Source organism: Mytilus galloprovincialis, chromosome 3, assembly GCF_965363235.1.
Source record: "Mytilus galloprovincialis chromosome 3, xbMytGall1.hap1.1, whole genome shotgun sequence".
NCBI classification, from domain to species: Eukaryota; Metazoa; Mollusca; class Bivalvia; order Mytilida; family Mytilidae; genus Mytilus; species Mytilus galloprovincialis.
Window position 1 is genome coordinate 67258637 of NC_134840.1, and position 20984 is coordinate 67279620.

Here is a 20984-nt window from a genome sequence, read left to right on the forward strand (position 1 = left end):
TTATAGAAGTTTGTATAACTGAATATAATTGATTTTTATATGGTTTTAAAATCGATTAAAAATGAAGACACTACATTTTGTCTTGTAGTGAATATTTATCAAATAACTGCCACTGACGATCAAAAATGTTTTATCGCATATTCAAAATTATGTATGAAATTAATTCATGTTCTTTGTTCTTTGTTCAATATCAATTATGTGGTCATTTTTATAAATTTCCTGTAACAAAACTTTGAATTTTTCGAAAAAAATAAGGATTTTCTTATCCCAGGAATAGATTACTTTAGCCGTATTTGGCACAATTTCTTTTAATTTTAGGTCCTCAATGCTCTTCAACTTTGTACTTGTTTGGCTTTACAGCTATTTTGATCTGAGCGTCACTAATGCGTCTTATATAGACGAAACGCGTGTCTGGCGTATTAAATCATAATCCTGGTACTACTAGAATCATATTCAAAACAGTGTAGCTGTGGCCATTGATTGACACCTTAAATTATCCCATTGACTGGGGCAGATTATGTGAACGTTTGTCTGTAACGACCGCTGCTCACTATGTACTTGTTAAAGACACTTAAACTGTGGGGTCACAAAAGGTTCTCAACACCAAAATAAAGAAATTAGAAAAACTAATCAGGAATAACACGATGTTTTGATTTATATCACTAATATAAATCAAAACATAAAGTTATTCCTGATTAATTTTTCGTATTATTTTAATATTAAAGGCGTTAAGAACCTTTGGTGACCCTACAGTTTAAATTCTATAATACGTAAGTAGTGAGCAATTTTCGTTACAGACAAGCGTTCACCTATATAATCTGTCCCAGTCAATGGGATAATTTAAGGTCGTCAATCAATGACCACAGCTACACTGTTTTGAATATGATTCTATTTGCTTTTTAAAGTATATTTATGTAAACGACCTTTTTCACATTGCATGACAAGTTGATGTACAAGGCCATATTCACGGCCGACACTCGGCTAACCGAGAGATTGGTCGGTTAATCTATATTGAGTATGCGGCTATATCGGCGGTTGGTCTGTTAATCGGGTTGGCTAAAGTCTGTTAATCAGGTGTTATCGAGAAAATCATTGAAAGTTCAGCATGTTTCATTGTATAACTTTTTAAATATATTTTCATCATAAAAAGTATTCATGTCTAACAAAACAATTCAATGTACTGAATTCAGTGGTGTAATTATCATTTTTCTAGCTTCGATGTACGATCTATAAAATGAAAAGGCGGGTTACTCATCAATAAATTTATACACATTTTACACACATAAAATGTACACAAAATGACACATTTGTTAAATTTACTTGCATTCAATATTTTTAACATCGAAAAAAGAAAGGCATTATGTTTGTTAACCATATTGATATCATTGTGTGAAAAATTTACACGAAAATCTGTATTTTGGTGACATAAATCAATCTTTATTTAAAACCTGGTCTGTTAATGGGTCGGATGTATAAAACCCGGTCTGTTAATTGGTCTGTTAAGAGTTATGAATGGCAATAAAAGTATAATTTTATTGCTATATGGGGTGTTATCGAATCAAATGAGTAGGCTCAAGACGAGCGGCTAAAATATACGAAAACAACACATGAGCAATGAAACATAACATATACGGAAACAACACATGAAATTGAAAATTGATAAAAATGGTTTCAAAAAGTGTAATGTTAAAGTAATATTAATTTCATCCAAGAATGATCGCATATATCATGTTGATTCTGTTAAATTGTCATGAATGACACACATTTGTCATCTACATTGGTAACCAGTATATAAATCAGAGATAAAGGTCGTAATGTAACTAAACATCCGTAAGTAAAATATATTGGGATGACAAAATATGAAAAATAAAGAAAGAATAATGAGTAAGATAAATAAAATGTAGAAAAAAATGACATAACAATTTAAAGAATACAGAAATAAACAATACCCCCAATCCGGACCCTCATGGTATACACGAGAATCTGGATGGAAACGCAGAATATAGAATAATATATAAGGACAGTCGAGAGTGATACATTGCTAAAAACGAGTGAAAAATAATACTTGTTTAAGAATACACACATGAAACACCGATGGCTGTTGAAACAGTAACGGATTGCGATGCACTTATATTGGTGACAAATTCTAGAAGTTTACATGCGGACAACTATGGTGGCAGGTTAACGCAATAAATTATTAAACGTGTTGTTTTATATTTTTAATGCCATTTTGCGTTTTAGCGCTTTAGCGTTTTCGCCTTACATATTCTATATGGAAAAAAGGCGAAATTGCGAAGTCGAAAACGCGAAACCCATTTCTCGTTTTCGACTTCTTGTTTTCGAGTTTTCGACTTCGCGTTTTCGACTTCGCGATTTCGCCTTTTCGCGATTTCGCGTTTTCGCCCTATAGAATATGAAAGGCGAAATCGCGAAAACGCGAAATGGACTTCACCAGCCACCATAGACAACTATAGTTCTCCTCTGCACTTATGTAGAAAGGAACTAAACGGAATAAAATGAATTGAAACTTAAAATAACCAAATGTAGCTGCATTCGCTCCTTTCCGTTTACTTCTTTGGAGTGATTTGTAAACAACATATGATTAAGTAATAGAAGAAAAGAACCAATTGGATGATGCTGACGAATTAGGGTTTAACGTCCAGTGACAAATATCATTTTCATATGTAAACGAGAACACGTTATATGTACCCTGTGTTGTATTAGTAAGACACTTTCAGTCGGAATTGAGAACGTGCTACTTCAAACAGACACAAAAATTAAGGCTGATTGAAAACGTCAATAAAAAATTCATGCATATTCCAGAGGCCATCCATATCACGCTATATTGAAGTGACACACCCTTCAATAAAATGCAAAGAAAGTCAAAATAAAAATGCTCCTTCTAGGATACTGTGGCACCCGGCGTATTGTCATTTTTGTTTACTCAGGAACATCTCATTCTTTAATTTTCAAGGGGAAAATATATAGGTAGCAAAATTATTGTCGTGGCTAAATAACTCTTAACTGACACAATTTCAATTGTCCAACCCATTAACAGACTTGCTATGCGTATAAACATAAATACTACATACTTGCGCGGCGCCTTTTAGTTTTACTGAAAACTGCGCAGACTAAGAAATGTTTTTACAAGTGCAAAATGTTCTATGATAGATATCATTTTGTCAGACACTTTTCTTTTTTTTATTTGGTTTTTATAACATGCCAAAAATCTGCATATTTATTAGAGTTTAACATTAAATTAAGCGTTTTACTCTTAAAACAGACGTATAACCAACCCGATTAACAGACCAATCGCCCATATAGCCGAATACTCAATATAGATTAACCGACCAATCTCTCGGTTAGCCGAGTGTCGGCCGTGATATTGATAATTATGACAAGTTACATTATTATAATACAATCTTATATATTTGTTTTGTTAGTTATTCAAATGTAATACATTTAAACCATTTCTTAGTCATGATTCATTCTTCAATTTGTATTCACATAATTATGTAACTATAAGTATGCCCATTCTTTTCGTTTCTTTAATTTTTGTTATGTTTACACGTCTATGAATTAGTTATGTCATCTCATATATTTTTTACTAAATGCATAATATTATTAAAAAGGGATGTGGTTTATATGTCAATTGGACACCAACCTTACAACAAAAAAACTGAAAGACACGAAGAGGACAACACACAGTCTATATATATAAAGTGATTAAGAAGAAACTAGATATCATTGAGATGGGAGCAATCTCTGTGGGCCCCCCTGTGAATATTGTGCATTAAAAAATTGGTATCTTTACCATAGGACATGGGTTTGTCAACTAATACCAAAGTTTTTGACCTTGACCTTTGACCTTGGAAGTCGTACATAAATTATGACAAACCCTATGGTGTTGGTTTATATACATGTCAAGTATAAACTTTGAAATCATAATGGTTTTCAAGATACAGAGCGGACACGATCCTTACTATAGGACATGGGGGTTGTAAACTGAAACCAAAGTTTTTGACCTAGGAAGTTGTACATAAATTATGACACACCCTCTGATGTTGGTTTGTATACATGACAAGTATAAACTTTGAAATCATAATGGTTCTCAAGATATGAAGCGGACACAATTTGTTACGGACGGACCATATATAGGACATGGGGTTGTCAACTGAAACCTAAGTTTTTGACCTTGACCTTTGACCTAGGAGGTTGAACATACATTATGACACACCCTCTGGTGTTGGTTAAAATACATGTCAAGTATAAACTTTGAAATCATAATGGTTCTCTAGATATAGAGTGGACACAATTTGTTACGGACGGACGGACGGACGAACAGACTGATCACTATAGGGCGCCGCCATTCGTCGGGGCCCAAATTACTTCCATAGACAGTCATGCCAAAAAGACACCGCAACCGGAAATTTGTTCGTCTATGTCTGAGTTAAAATCAATGTTTCTTTGCACCTCAGCTGCAATGTTGCGACCTGAACATTCTTTATATCCTGAAATATGTAAAGTTTGAAGACAACATTACAAAAATCAATTCAAAAACGCAAATTCGTATCATTATGGTGACCGGTTAAGGCCATTTCGCGTTTTCGCCTTTCATATTCTATAGGACGAAAACGCGAAATCGCGAAGTCAAAAACGCGAAAAGGCGAAAACGCGAAGTCGAAAACGCGAAGTCGAAAACGCGAAAAGGTGAAGTCGAAAACGCAAAATTGCAAACCGATTTCGCCTTTTTGCGTTTTATGATATACATGTTATAACATAACATTTTAGATATAATTGGAGACAAGACTACAAAGTATAAGTCATTCAAATGATTGTCATATAAATTTCATATCTGTGACGTATTCTAAATATTTTCATAAATTAGATAATTTCTTTACATTCTTTGTTGACAATTACTGAACAAATTTATAAACAGATGCATTTGTATAAAATGCCTTTGAATATACAATTTGCTGAAAGTTATAGTTTGGACATTTTAAAATAAATGAAATTAATCATTATTATCGCCATGGTTACTTAAAATACATAATCTTTCATTTAATGCACCTTTTGTGAATCTAAAATTTTTAATATTTAAATTAGCTTGTGTGAAAAAAGTTTAAAATTTAATACATTGTGGAGATAAGACTTTTGTCAAATAAAACTTGGGATGGTTTCGCGAAGCTATCCTCAGACCTGTTATAAGATACTAAAATATCTTATGACATGTCTTATGATCCTCTTAGGACTATCCTAAACCTGTCGCATGTTCTTTTAATTTAAACTAAAAGTAACCTGGATTTATGGAAAATTCATGTAAATGTAGAATGTGTTTCCCATATATTTACTAAACGCATTTATTAATATTTCAAATTTTCAAAGATGGAAATTTGTTCATCTACAGGAGACACCAAGGGACAAGGGATATACTATTGAATGTGATAGACAATAACAACAATCCTCCCCGGGTCAGAACCAGATTAACAAAACAAATAGAGAAACTGAATCTGGTCAATTAACAAATATATTTTAAAATGTCAAAAATATGATTTCAAGCAAATTGTATACTCAAAGGCATTTTATACAAATTTGTTCAGTAATATAAATAAGGCTCTCTAAATACAATATCAACTACATGACTAAAACAAAATTAATCTACTAATATACACATGTAAACAATAGATGTATATAAACAAAATATAATTACAACAAATAAAACCGCCTATATTTTACATTGTGGCTTAACTTAAAATTTTGACACGTTTAAAAAGATAATGACTTGAGTATTGAAACAAGAATGTAAAGGAATTGTCGAATTTATTAAAACATTTAAAGTAAACCACAGATATGAAATTCATATGACTATCATCTGAATGACTTATACTTTGTAGTATTGTCTCTAATGATATTTAAAATATTATGTTATAATAACATGAATATCGTAAAAACGCGAAAACGCGAAAACATGAAATCGATTTCACCTTTTCGACTTCGCGTTTTTTACTTCGCGTTTTCTCCCTATAGAATATGAAAACGCAAAAACGCGAAATGGCCTTAACCGGCCACCATATATCATTCATAAACATCTTTCTTTCTTCGAATTCTTGAAATTCTTTTTATTAGAATGCTTTAGAATATGTATGAAAGTAGGTCGAACATGATTAGATTCAACATGTTTATCTTAATTGTAGATTAACAGAAAACCTTACATTTATATCTATATGCACATGGCACGCCTGAACCACTTTTATTTATAAATAATCCTAGATTATCTCAAATAAACTAGGATTTTCTGAAATAAACTAGGAGAAAATCCTAGTTTATCTGAGATAATCCAAGATTATGTAATAAAAGTGGTTTGGGCGTGTCATACATTTAGTTACTTTATATGTTTATTACATAAAATTGAGAATGGAAATGGGGAATGTGTCAAAGAGACAACAACCCGACCAAATAAAAAACAACAGCAGAGGGTCACCAACAGGTCTTCAATGTAGCGAGAAATTCCCGCACCCGGAGGCGTCCTTCAGTATATTGTGGGCTTGTTTGTCGTTTTCCGTTTGATGCTATAGCATTTTCAGATTTTTTTCTACTTAATTATGAGTTTAGAATGTCCCCTGCCTCAGACTATCTACCGCCTTTGTCTAATTCGACTTTATAACAACAATGCTTGATAAACAAAATCACGGTAGAACTACTGTTACACAAACAGATCAATTGACACGATGATGACTGATGTACCCATATTTTGACTATTTTATTTATTATGTGTAGTTCACGCATCATTGTAAATATAACGGAATTTGATGAGACTGTCAATAAAGTGAGAGGTTTAGCGCTTTAAAACCAGGTTTAATCCACCATTTTCTACATTTGAAAATGCCTGTACCAAGTCAGGAATATGACAGTTCTTGTCCATTCGCTTTTGATGTGTTTTGTCATTTGATTTTGCCATGTGATTATGGACTTTCCGGTTGGATTCTCCTCTGAGTTTAGTATTTTTGTGATTTTTCTTTTTTTTAAAGTACTTTATCGAGTTAATATATATAGCACAATGAAAGCCTGCGCATGAGTAAGTTCATTGATAGAAAGTCTGTACCAATTTTGAAATTGAATACATATATCTAACTTTTTAAATTTACCTCTTTTACCAATTACCTAGATACACATGTGACGTTTGTGTAATATCGCGAGACTATTAAACTTCTTTGGACAAAGCGAAGTAGATAATGTCATTCGCAGGGAACAATTGTTACTAAACAATATTGAATACTGATCAGCAAAGATAGTGCTATTTGATACAAAGCAGTCATTTTGAAGCAAAACGGTACATAAATTTACATTTTTTTTCGTCTTATTTCACAAAATCTGAGGTTATATTTACGATTAACTTCCTTGTTCTAAATTTTCATTTTCTTTCACAAATATATATCAGTGTCGATTTTGGTTCAATTAGATTAAAAGAAACAAAATACCATTGTGTTATTAAGAATCTCCGCCATGCAGGGTTGTTCTTATTTTGGCATTTTCTACAAAACTTGCAATCTATGGATTCTATTCTAGTATTGAACCAGGTAGGTATGTAGGTATCTTTCAGTGGCGGATTCAGAGAGTGGCGCAGAAATAGCCCCTTTTACTCGAAAGAATATGTTAAAAATGATCTGCTCGGCTGTTTTAATCATTTACAAATTTTGACAATAATGCTCCTCATTCCTCAGACCCTTGCTTTCCAAAATTAAAAACAGGCCTTAGATTATTACAGCAGTTCAACCGATATCACTTTGAATGGTATCATATGTTCTATTCATTCAAAGTAATGTCCAGTTGGGATGTATAAAGTCTGACATCTTATGTTTGATCAGTGAAACACTCTCCCTACTAAAAAAAATCTTTTAATAACTCGTTTAGCGGTCTCAATGCAAAATGTTGCCCCTATTTAACATAACTTTTCCAGTTACAGTACACATGTTTCTGTGTACCATCAGGGTCGACCGACTTTGCAGAACCTGCTTAGTTGATTTTTGATGATTTGATATTGTCTAAAATATTCAATGAATCAAACTCATTTCAGATATATGCAATGTTTCGGGATTTGATCCCAAAACTGTTGTTCTTAAATACACATGGGGGGTATCCTCCAAATAAAAATATCAGACATTCGAAATTGGTTTCAGAGCGTTATGATTGCCAAGAGCTTTTCAAAAATTAAATTATTCAAAGATGTTTTGTCGTACCACAACTCGACCGGCAAGATATTTATATTTGACGACAAAAATCTGTTGATTTCTCAAGCAAGACGACGTGGATTCCAAACCTATTTTCATAAATTCAGTTCTTTTAGTGCCCTTTAATTTGAATTGTTTGGAGGAAGGGCATTGCTTTACACTGTCACTTTTAAGTTTATATTCAGTTCATAGTTAGATATGTTCAACTGCTAGTTTAATGAAAGGAAATATATGCGAGATCAAAACTGCAGTTTTCATCCGGGTCTACGACTTTGTAAACAAATTTGATGACTGTTGTTCCGACGGAGAACACACATTTAATGCGGTAAAAGGTATGAAGTTAAGAAATTTCTATCAAAAATGTATCTTCTTTTTTTCAACGTGGAATGACAAAAAAGTAAAAGGCAAAATTAATTTTGTGTGTTAAAACAATAATTTCAACAATCGTTGATTTTATACCATTTCATTTTTAATAATAGTTTTAATGCAAGTTTGAAGATAAGACTTTAATAAGTTGTAAAAAAGCTTAAAAATTTCTGAATTAAATTGGCATTTTAAGTCAAGAAAACCTTGAGGTATTGGAAACTATTAATACTTAGATTAATCATGTAATGGTATAAACTTGAAAAACTATCGATATTGTACAGATAAGTCATATGTTATCCGTTAAGAATATTTGCCTGTTTATAACAATATGTTATGTATTATCTGCTTTGTTAGTACTAGTTTACACATATGCTTAAGGTGCATCATTGGTTGACATTTCCTTATATCGAATTTCTTATACATTGCCAAAATCAAGATTTTACCATGCTTTTTCCCCAAAAAATATACATGTAGTAAAAAGTATAGGTCATCGTGCTATATTTCGACCTGCTAGTCGTGCAAAATTTCACCATCATTCCAGTATACATATTTTACCATAAGAGTTATATATCACCTCATTAGACGTGTTAGGAAAGTCGATACTACTGCTGGCGCTCGTGTTGGTCGGAAGAAATATACAATATGATTGGGGACCTTCTCAATGAGTACAAAAACTGAACATTTTTGTTACCTGTTTGGGCGTGTTTGATACCGCTGAGACAAATCTGTAACAATTGTATTTATTAGAGTACGCATGAGAAGATCAAATTATTTGTTTAAGAACCAGAAAAGATTCAATAAATATATTTTTAGACAAATTAATATTAGTTTTGTGAATAATTTATCTTTTTTAAACATCTTGTAAGCCTTTGTTATTTTATTAATACTTTTAGCTTTCAGTAACTGCAAGTACTTTGATATTGGTACTTTGTGTCTATTGTCTTTATGTTATTTCTTTTAACGATTCCTGCCGATATAATGAGTCATGCCATTTATAAATGGCTACATTGAAAAATGGATTATAAAAACTCTCATATTTGGTATTTGTTTGTGCATCTTGGATTTTCCAATACACGTAAATCACTTATTATTCTTTATATGAATGAACATTCTTACACATAAATTGCAAATCTGTCTCAAAATTTCCAGATAAAGGCAAATTGTCATGTGCACTGCTATTGTATAATCTTAGATGGCGGTATACAGTGAATCTACCTTAGCTTGGCTGTGGCTTGAGATCATAAACTAATTTGTTATATATATCAATTCAAATTCAATTCAATTCTTTATTTACACTCAGACAAAAATATGTGTTACATGAACACAAATTACAAAATCAAACACAATAAATGACAGAATAGACAGGAAATTAATAACAAAAGTGTACTTTCTTAATATCATAAAACTTGCAATATATCTATATATGATTGTCAAAATTATTTGTGTACCTCAATTATATATAAAAAAAAATCATGGTAATAAATTGCTTAGCTCATTATGTGTCCTCTGATTGAAATAAAATATCTTTACATTTCGTCTTTTTAATTATTAGTATATACAAACAAGTATAATTTTACAGATTTTACACCATGTCGGATTTGATACGTTGTGGTCCATGTGGCTATGCGGAAAATAATGAAAAGGCAGAGAAATGGTGTACAGCTTGTGAAGAGGGATTATGTGTAGATTGTGAGAAAGTCCACAAATCTATTAAAACAACACGTAATCATAGGCTTATATCCACCGAAGACTACCGGCAGATAGAAAATATTTCTGTTAGTCTAAACTGTGAGGATCATGAAAAGCGATTTGAACTTTATTGTAAAACACATGATGTTGCAGTTTGTTTAGGTTGCGTTCCAACTCATCATAGAACATGCACTGACGTCATCCCTTTAGAAAAAGCTGCTGCAAATGCAAAGCAATCAACTGCATTAGCTGATTTGGAGGACACTTTAACCGTGACAATACAAAATATTGAACAAATTATTGCAGATCGTGATTCTGCATCGAAGAAGTTAGAAGACCAGAAAAAAACCATCAAAAATACAATCGATGCTACACGAACAAGAATAATGAATAAGCTTGCCGATTTAGAACAAAAGCTACATCATGAATTAGACTTAAAGCACGATGATTGTAAATCCGAAGAGAGAAAACTTCTAACCCTTTTAATAAAATTAGAACGGGACTTAAGTTGCCTGAGAGATCAAACATCGCAACTGAAATCATTCGCGTCCGACATTCAGCTTTTCCTTGGAACGCGACAAATCAATAAAACAGTCTTCAAAGAAGTAGAATCCGTAAAAGAAAGAATCAAGTCTGTACAGAATTATGAAATAAACTTTACGTTAAATCCATCTATAACGGCGTTAATGAATGAGTCAGATCAGTTTGGGAAAATATCCGTTAAGATGACTGAAACCAATCTACCATTCAAAGAGGCAAAGGTAGATCAAGCCCAGATTGAGATTCGAGTGTCTGACATGAAAAACATCGCCAACGTCCGTCTCCAGTTAAATAACAAATTTGTAGTGAAGAAAGAAAATCATTCCTTAGGGCTGTCTGGGTGTACCATTTTACCGAATGGAAATATGTTGATAGCTAATTATTACGGAAAGAAAGAACTTATAGAGTATAGTGAAAAAGGTAAATATATCCGTGACATACCATGTTCTAGCCAACCGTTTGATTTAACAGTCATAGACACTGACCGTATTGCTGTTACATATGGAAATAAGAACTACATAGAGATTTTAGATATAAAGGAAAAAACGGTCGAGAGGAAAGTTAAATTTGATAGCGGCTGTTATGGAATATCATACCAGGACAATAAACTCTTTATCACATTAGGAGACATTGTAATAACAGATATTACGGGAAAAGTACTCAAAACATTAGATATTGAGTGTGGATTTTACTTGACAACCACAAAAGATAGGATTTATTTTACACTAAAATCTTCTGTGAATTGTATTTCCATGGCAGGTGAGAAAATATGGAAACACACGGTGGAACCTTCAGTCGTTCTGAGGGGCATCGCGGTTGATGATCACCAAAATGTATTTGTTACTGATACAAAGTCGAATACGCTAATCGCAATACAGCATGACGGGGGATGCAGTAGAAACATACTTTCAAGTACTTCCAATTTCGACAGATCATGTGCGTTGCACTACAACAAAGACAAAAAAGTAATATTTGTGTGTAACTGGGAAGAGTCGGCATTCGTGTACAATCTTGTCGAATAGTTTTATAAACTGAATATGTATTTATATTCAGCTCAAATATTAAAAAGTAACAATATCATTTGGATGATTTATAACTAATTTCTAAGAGGTATAATATCGTCTTTTTATTATCAAAGATATAATATAATTAAAAGTAACAAATGTACCATTTTGTCAGTGCATATTAGAAATTTCATCCTCGATGATAATTTACTCTTAACCTGTTATTTTCAGCGTTGCGTCCACTGCTGGTTGAATTAATTCACGAGCGTTTTCATCTGCATACAAGTTTGAATCAGACTGAGCTTCGTTAATAATGCTTTGACTGATCAATATATTGTGTCAGGAATTCTTCATTTTATTTTATTGAACTTACATTAAGGCTGCAATTCTCAAGGCAAAGCTGACCCATGAATGTGGTGGTTAATCTGTTTTGATCCTTTTGAGTTTGCTGCTCGCGAAATGTTCGAAATATTTTGCTTTGTAACGGTTTGTCTCGATTGAACCAGATAAAGATTATACCAACGCATATTTTGTTGGGCCCACGAAAACTGTTTTATTCTTTTACCAATACAGAAGTAAATGTAATGCGTTAACTAGACTTAGCTATTTGGTTTTAAAAGTGAAAATGATATACAGGTCATGTTTTATCCCACTATTTGAGAAGAAAACTAATTTAAATGAGAATGAAATTTTCTGAAGCAGCTGTTGTTGTGTGTGTGTATGTGTGGGTGTGTGGGTGTTTTTTTGTTTTTTTTAGGGGGGTCCTCATATTTAATTTTTCTACAATTCTATTTAATAAAAAAAAAAAACCATTTAAAAACATTTCATTGATTATGACCTATGAACTTTCACCAGTAAGGCGATTTAAAAAAACTTGTCTCCGTATGTAAGGATTGACGAGACGTAGAATGGATTCTCATCCAAGCATAAATTAGCATATCTTGGAAAGTTGAAAATAAAAGACAATCCTAGAAATGGATTGTTCAGTAACCTATATCAATTGCAATGGCATTTGGTCTTTGCGGAGAGTTCTCTTATTGGCAATCATACCATATCTATGCCCAATAGGTTCATAAACATTACTGTTGAATGGTTCCAACTTCTTGACTTGTTTGTATTTGTACTCTGATTCACTTGTGACCACTATAACTATATCCATGTTTTATCATCCGTTGACTCAATGCAAAGTGATCAATTTCAATATGAAAACATTTTGATATATATATCTGAATATGCTTTCCTCATACAAAATGCTTATAGTTTTGATTTTAAAGACCTAAAAGAATGTCGTCTAGGTTTTTTTTGGTAAACTGAACTCAAGGAGGTGTCAGTGAACGGTGTGTCGGATTTTCCTTATTCGTGTACATTTCGTGAATAAATTAATTAATAAGCCTAAATTTTAATTAAAAATTAATTTGAAGAAAACATAATTTTTAGTTTTAAACAAAGCTGATCAAAAATAATGTCAAAATAAAATATTAAATTGATTATATTCAAAATTAGGTAATATTTATAAGTGGTATTTATCTGCAGCAAAAAAAGGTTTTTTTTCAAATTATATTGTTAGAAAACTTTTTAAAGCTAGTTTTAAAGAAACATGAATTTGGTAAATATACATACGAGTCGTAGATTAAGTGCCACGTTTAGAGGTTTCACCTATATTTATTCTGTGCTATAAGACCTTGTAAAAATTTGGGGGGTCACGGCTAAAAACGTGAATCAAAATAGCTGTAGTATGTTAGAGCCAGATCATTTATAACAAAAATATGACATTGTTAACAGATCATTGATTTTAGATTTTAGACATTTTTCTTTATTCAGACCTTGTACTATTACAGTCAATAATCAGGCCTAAAATAGTTTTGAGAACACGAAATTAAGAGCTAATGCCAATTAAACAAACAGAAACGCACTAATAAATCATATGATCAAACTTCAACACAAATATGAAGTGAATGTTGACTAAAGTCTACTGTTCTGACGTTACGCACAGTATTGGTGAACCCTACTAGTTCTGCGTTTTTTTCTTCCTAATTTGAGCATGTCTTTTAGAATAAATGAAAACTGGTATGATATGTAATGTCTAAAAGACTATAGTTTTATAGTAATATCTTTGAAATAATAAAATTATAACATAAAATTAAATCAAATAACCCTAAAGGGGAAAATACGTCAAAAAATATGAGCGTAACTTGTAACATGGAAATCGAGTTTTTTTAGTAATTTGAATCAGAAAATTTTATTTTTGCACGCAAATTAACGGGAAATGCTATGCGAAATTTTAGCACAATTCGCTATGACGTCATCCGACGTTTTGGGCATTGTATTCAGAATAACTTCAAAATTTCCGAATGAACATTATTTAATTTATTTATTTTTGGGCTTTTTCTATCAATTTCAATTATTTTCGCGTTTTTCTGTATACCATAAACATAAAAAAACTACAGATAACTTGTATTTGCTATTTACTGTTAATACCAAGTTTACTATTCACTGTGGTCACTGAAAAAGAGGAACGAAAGATACCAGAGGAACAGTCAAACTCATAAATCTAAAATAAACTGACAACTCCATGGATAAACAAAATTAAAAAGACAAACAGACAAATAACAGTACACAAGAAACAACATAGAAAACTAAATACTGAGCAACACGAATCCCACCAACAACTGGGGGCGATCTCAGGTGTTCCGGAAGGAACGCAGATTCTGCTCTACATGTGGCACCCGTCCTGTTGCTCATGTTATTACAACCCGGTAAATAGTCTAATTCGGTAGGTCACATTCATGAAACGGGAAGGGGATTGTAGTTACGGCGTAAGAAACATATCCGATATTATCTGTGAAACGGTTATTCCATAACGGTCAACCAACTTGTGATGGCGTCCGTAAAATTGACGAAGGGATGATTTCAACTTCACCATTTGGAACTCTGGGTTTAATATCTTCCTTGTGAGCAGCAACCCTCAATCGAAGAAATCATGATATGAATACAAGCGCGGGTTATATCATATCAATTGGGAGATTTATACTCCGTATGCAGGTATGTTGCTAAATAGAAATGGAAAGTTCACAATTGACCCTCATTCTAGATGTAAGTCAAGATATGAGGCTGACTTAACTGTATCTGTTGTATCCTTTATCTTTAATTCGATTGAATAGAGGCGTTCAGTATTGTCACCAAATTTTGAGTTAAGTAAGAGAACATCATCTATATAGTGAAAAGTTAAAGTTAAAGGATATTGCTAACCTTTTATTTACTATCTTAAGAAGTTTGAGAAGTTTTTAAAAATAGAATATATCTCCTCCGGCTCGCTACTGCAGGAAGCTCGGTGAGGTCATTGTTAACAGCTTTAGTGCAATAAATTTATATTTAAGTGTTAAAACATTTTTTGTTAAAAAGGAATCTCGGTGACAGTTACAGCTGTTAGATAAATAATGATGCTTCAGAAAAGAAAAAGAATAGCTTGCATGATTACTAAGAGGGAAAAGAAAACCGTTGTTTCAATTGATATTTGTATAGTATTCATACTAAAAAAATAATTAAACTCATGTATTCGCTATTTGATATACGAGTTTATGATATCATCTCGAACAGACAAGGAATGGAATTTTAACTATGATTAAAAGGGGATGTATTGTTTCCGTCGATGACACCAACCCAACAACAAAAATAACTGAAAGTCATAACGAGGGCAACATATTAAGCAGTCTTCGACAATAGACATCTTGTGTAATTGCAGTAGTATTTTTTGTCAATTTTGAAACATTTGTGATATTTGAGACCTAAAATATAATTAACTGACCTGTAGACAATAGACCGTTACTGCCCTACACGCCAATGGCGTACAAGGGCAGTAAGTAAGTAAGTAAGACAGTAGACTGTATATGTCAAGTTCGTATACTTTAAATCGTCCTTAAAAAGTGACTTAGATGAAATTAATTCCATTGCAGGTCATACCAACAAGCCAATACAAACATGAATTTCTGACGTCAGACACTCAAATCAATGAATGTGTTCGTAGATAGTAGATGTTTTTTGTGTTCTGTTAAATTGTTCCTTTTAAAATTGTTATACGATGATGACTGATGTACCCATATTTTGACTATTTTATTTATTGTGTCTGTTTATTTAACGCATCAATGTAAGTATATCGGAAATTGATGAGACTGTCATTAAAGTGAGAGGGTTAGCGCTATACAACCAGGTTTAATCCACCATTTTCTACATTTGAAAATGTCTGTACCAAGTCAGGAATATGACAGTTCTTGTCCATTCGTTTTTGATGCGTTTTGTTACTTGATTTTGCCATGTGATTATGGACTTTCCGAATTGATTTTCCTCTAAGTTCAGTATTTTTGTGATTTTACTTTTTATAAATATTGTTTCTTTTTCTGCTGTAGAATCAAAGTTGCTTTGTAGCTAAGCTGCAACATGCTCAATTGTAAGACCGAAACATACTTTACTCGGAAATTGATGAGACTGTCATTAAAGTGAGAGGGTTAGCGCTATAGAACCAGGTTTAATCCACCATTTTCTACATTTGAAAATGTCTGTACCAAGTCAGGAATATGACAGTTCTTGTCCATTCGTTTTTGATGCGTTTTGTTATTTGATTTTGCCATGTGATTATGGACTTTCCGAATTGATTTTCCTCTAAGTTCAGTATTTTTGTGATTTTACTTTTTATAAATATTGTTTCTTTTTCTGCTGTAGAATCAAAGTTGCTTTGTAGCTAAGCTGCAACATGCTCAATTGTGCGACCGAAACATACTTTACTATATATCCAGAAGGATGCAAATTTTGAAGACAAGCCATCGAGGCAAATTTTAATCATGTGTTATCAAATTATTTAAGTATATATTTGTAAGTAAATCGAACACAATAAGGTTCAACATGTTTGTTATTTTGCCTTTACACCTAAGATACTTAATATATATATTTCTTTGTTTTGTTGGCTTGTTTGTCTTTTTACGTGCATATTCCGTTTGATGCTATAGCGTCTTCAGTTTCTCATCGTCTAATGCATTTAGAACGTCCCTTCGTTTCCAACGCCTCTTTCTTATTTGATTTGATAGCAACAATGATTGATTAAAAAATGGCAGATAAGATCAAAACACTTACAGTATATAAGTAATCTGACCAAATTATTTAACTGATTATTGCTGTTTACCTTTTTGGACTTTGTCTCTTTTATCAGCAACATGTGACTTTTGCGTAATATCTCGAGTTTGTTAAACTGGGGCCTTCATAGGACAAGGCGAAGTGAATACTGTCATTCACAAGGGATATCAAGGTAACTAATCAAAATTTGATACTGAATAGCAAAAAAATTGCTACTAGTGTCTGGTATTAAGGAGTCATTTGAAGCAAAACGGTACATATAATTACACTTGTTTTATTTTACAAATCTGGAGTTTCTGAATTCAATTCCAATGACGTAAAACCTCCCATTTCTCTTGATCGGAACGAATATATTTTTATTTTTTTATAAAATCATCACAATAATAGGTGCATTTTTAACCCATTTTGAGAAATGTTCCTTCGACTCGGGCTTTCCAAAAATTAAACTTTGACCGATTAATATATAAAAAAAGAAGATGTGGTATGATTGCCAATAAGACAACTGTCCACAAGAGACCAAAATGACACAAACATTAACAACTATAGGTCACCGTAAGATTATTACAGCAATCTCTCCGAAGTTGAACTGATATAATGTTGACGGTATCAGTTATTCTTGTTATTTGAAATAATGTCCCCTCGGAAATGAAATGTATAATCGGACGCCTGGTGTTTGGTCAGTATCATGCTCTCTTCACGAACTAAAACTATTTCAATAACTCTTTTAGTAGTCACAAGGCGAAATTTTGCCCATTTTAAACATACATCTTTTCCAGTTGCTATGCAAATTTCATTTTACACTTTCTCTTTTTATTTCATATTCTGCTAAGTTTTATTTTACGATATTATTTAATAGGTTCAACTACTAGTCATGTTTAAATAGAAGTGGAAAGAAATAGACGTGCGATCAAAATTTCAGTTTATTTCCATCTTTCAGACTTTGTTCACAAATAAATATAACTATAACAATTAATTCGACCCTTTGTCTTTTGCTTAGTCTTGTATTGAATACAGGACAACAGGTTTTTTTTTTAACATATCGCCTTCTTGATAAGATTAAAATGTAGAATGTTGAAAACGTTCATGCAGATGAAAGCTTTGATTGTTTGTGATCAAACATTGTTGCATACCAGTTAATTTTAGATAGGCGTTAAAATTCTTATATGTTCTAACAATTATTACTTTAAAGGTATTCAAGGATGTCGAATTCGACATTTTGTGGTCCCTGTGGTTATGCAGAAATTGATAAAGATGCAGATAAATGGTGTACAGTTTGTGAAGAGGGATTATGTGCAGGTTGTGAGAAGGTTCACGCATCCGTCAAAACATCACGAAATCACTGGATAATTTTAACCGAAGACTACAAGCAAATAAAAAATATTTCTGTCAGTCTTAAATGTAAAGATCATGACAGCCAACTCGAAATGTACTGTAAAACGCATGATATTGCAGTTTGTTAAGTTGTGTTTCATCTCATCATAGAGCTTGCTCTGACGTCATTCCTTTATTAAGCTGCTGAAAATGCAAAACTTTCAACTACACTGACTGATTTTGAGGACACTTTAACCGCAGCATTACAAAGTCTTCAAGAAATCATTATCGCTCAGTATTCAGCTTTGGAGAATTTAGAAGGTCAGAAGCACACCATCAAACATACAATTAATGATACACGACAGAGAATAATCAAAACGTTAGACAACTTAGAAAAACAAATACTTCTAGAATTAGACACAAAACATAGTGATTGTAAATCCGCAGAAGGCAAACTTCTAAACCGTTTAAAAAAATCTGACCATATCTTAAGTTGTCTGGGTGAGCAAACATCGCAACTGAAGTTATTCGCATCCGATATTCAGCTTTTCCTTGGAATGCGACAGATCAATGAAACCGTTTTCAAAGAAGTAGAATCCGTGAAAGAAAGCATCAAATCTGTACAGAACTCTGAAGTTTATTTTCAGCTCAATCCTTCTATCATCGCGTTAATGAATGAAGTAGATCAACTCGGGGAAATATTCATTCAGAAGACTACCATAAATTTACCATTCAAAGAAGCAACGGTAAATCGAGCCCAGATACAATTTACCGTGCAAGAAATAAAAAGCATTGATAATATCCAATTCCAATTGAGGAAGACAGTTAACGTTGAAAAGAAATATACCGTCAATGTGGCTAACTGGATGCACCATGTTATCAAATGGTAATGTGTTAATTGCTGATCACGTAGGAAAGAACTTTATTATGGAGTATTGTGAAGACGGTGAGCACATCCGTGATATTCCATGCTCTAACGAACCGTTTGATTGTACAGTCGTGGGTTCTGAACATATTGCTGTTTCATATGGAGATAGTAAGTACATCGAGATTTTAGATATGAAGAACGTTCAATTTAAGGGTGAGTGTTATGGAATTTCATACCAGGACAATAAACTATTTATCAATATGAATGGCATTGTAATAACAAATAAAAAGTACTGAAAACACTAATTATCTTACCTCCTATACATTTCCAGGAATATGATTGGTTAAAAGCGTCCGCGTGCAAACCGTGTATATTTGATATTAGGTTAGTAGGGAGGCGGGGCTTATCTCATACACGGTTAGTGGAGTTACGTCCCTTTATATTCCATATTAGGTAAAAAGGAGGCGGGGCTTATTTCATACACGGTTTGTAATGGTGTTATGTCCCTTTATGAAAACAAAACGGTACTGAGAAAAAATCTTAAAAGTTCCAACAGACGAAGAAATTGATGATTAAGATTGAAATAAATTCATAAAACACATTTAAACCTTACAAGTCGTTATTGTTGGCATCTGTTTTTGTAGGATCAATGGAAGTATTTTCTTAATGCTAACAGTATTGAAGACTTGCTCATTTTGAGAATCACTAGTCTTAAGGTAGCACTCCACAGTTAGAAAATAAAATTAAAAATGAGCCCCAAAATGTTTTATCATCTCCTATTCCTGGATTTCTAATACATTAACCTAACTGTTTGTGTTGTACATGTGCATATGTATGTAATCAGTATCTTCCATAGATTTGATTTTCAAAAGTTAGAAGGGTGAAAATTAATTCCTTTTATGTGTATCCATGGCAACATTCTGCATTTATTTACCATACAATATTGCAAAAAGGGGGGTGATCATGTCACATATCCCCCCAAAATTTGGATCAAACTAGAATTTCAATGCCTTTGAGTGATACCTTTTTAGAAACTGTTTTCATAAATCTTTCTAATGATCAAATAAAAAATGGGTGTCTTTCGCCTCATTTTTTCGTAAAATCCAATCACAAAGTTCGTGCGATAAAAAGTTGGAAAATAACATTACAATAATTGCCGGACCAATGTATGGTATGGACATGCAAATACGGACTGTCATACAGAAAACAGCCTTTATTACATACATTACATAACCTTGTTGTTCATATAAACCCAATACAAAGGCTATTTTAATACTCAGCTATCTAAAAAGGATTTTTATTGCACACTAGCTCTCATATTTTAAAAATCCACAGGGGCCAAAATGCGAAACTACACACCTAACTGTGGAGTGCTACCTTAATTTCACACGTTCAGATAGTCGGTAAGATAAATTCGTAACATAGTGTGCTAGTGACGTAATACGGTATATATGGGGTCAGTAAATTCCATATGGGGATTCGAGCTTCGCTCTCACCCCATATGGAATTTACTGACCCCATATATACCGTATTAGGTCACTAGCACACTATGTAACTAATAATATCAATTGGCAATATCAGAGGTTATACTTGAAAACCACAAAAGATAAAATTTATTTTACAAGTAATTCTACTGTAACTTGTATTTCCATGTCAGGTGAGAAAATATGGGAACACACGATGAAATCTTCAGTCAGTCTGAGGGGCATCACGGTTGATGATCACGAAAATGTATATGTTGCCGATGCAGATTCGAATACGGTGATTACAATACAACATGACGGACAATACAGTAGACATTTACTTACAAAATCTGACGGTTTGTGCAAACCAAACGCGTTACACTACAACATA

General features: G+C 32.7%; 1 protein-coding gene across 1 annotated transcript; it reads left to right on the forward strand.

The window, feature by feature from the left end:
* Window positions 1–7191: 7191 nt before the first annotated feature.
* Window positions 7192–11845, forward strand: LOC143066769 (uncharacterized). The gene is made up of 2 exons (XM_076239580.1): window positions 7192–7330; window positions 10174–11845. Exon 2 carries the CDS (start codon window positions 10184–10186, stop codon window positions 11843–11845), a length of 1662 nt encoding a protein of 553 aa, XP_076095695.1. The 5' UTR covers window positions 7192–7330; window positions 10174–10183.
* The last annotated feature ends 9139 nt before the right edge of the window (window positions 11846–20984 follow it).

Bases quoted from the DNA above. Each gene is read 5' to 3' on its own strand.
- LOC143066769 (XM_076239580.1), top strand. From the start codon at position 10,184: ATGTCGGATTTGATACGTTGTGGTCCATGTGGCTATGCGGAAAATAAT.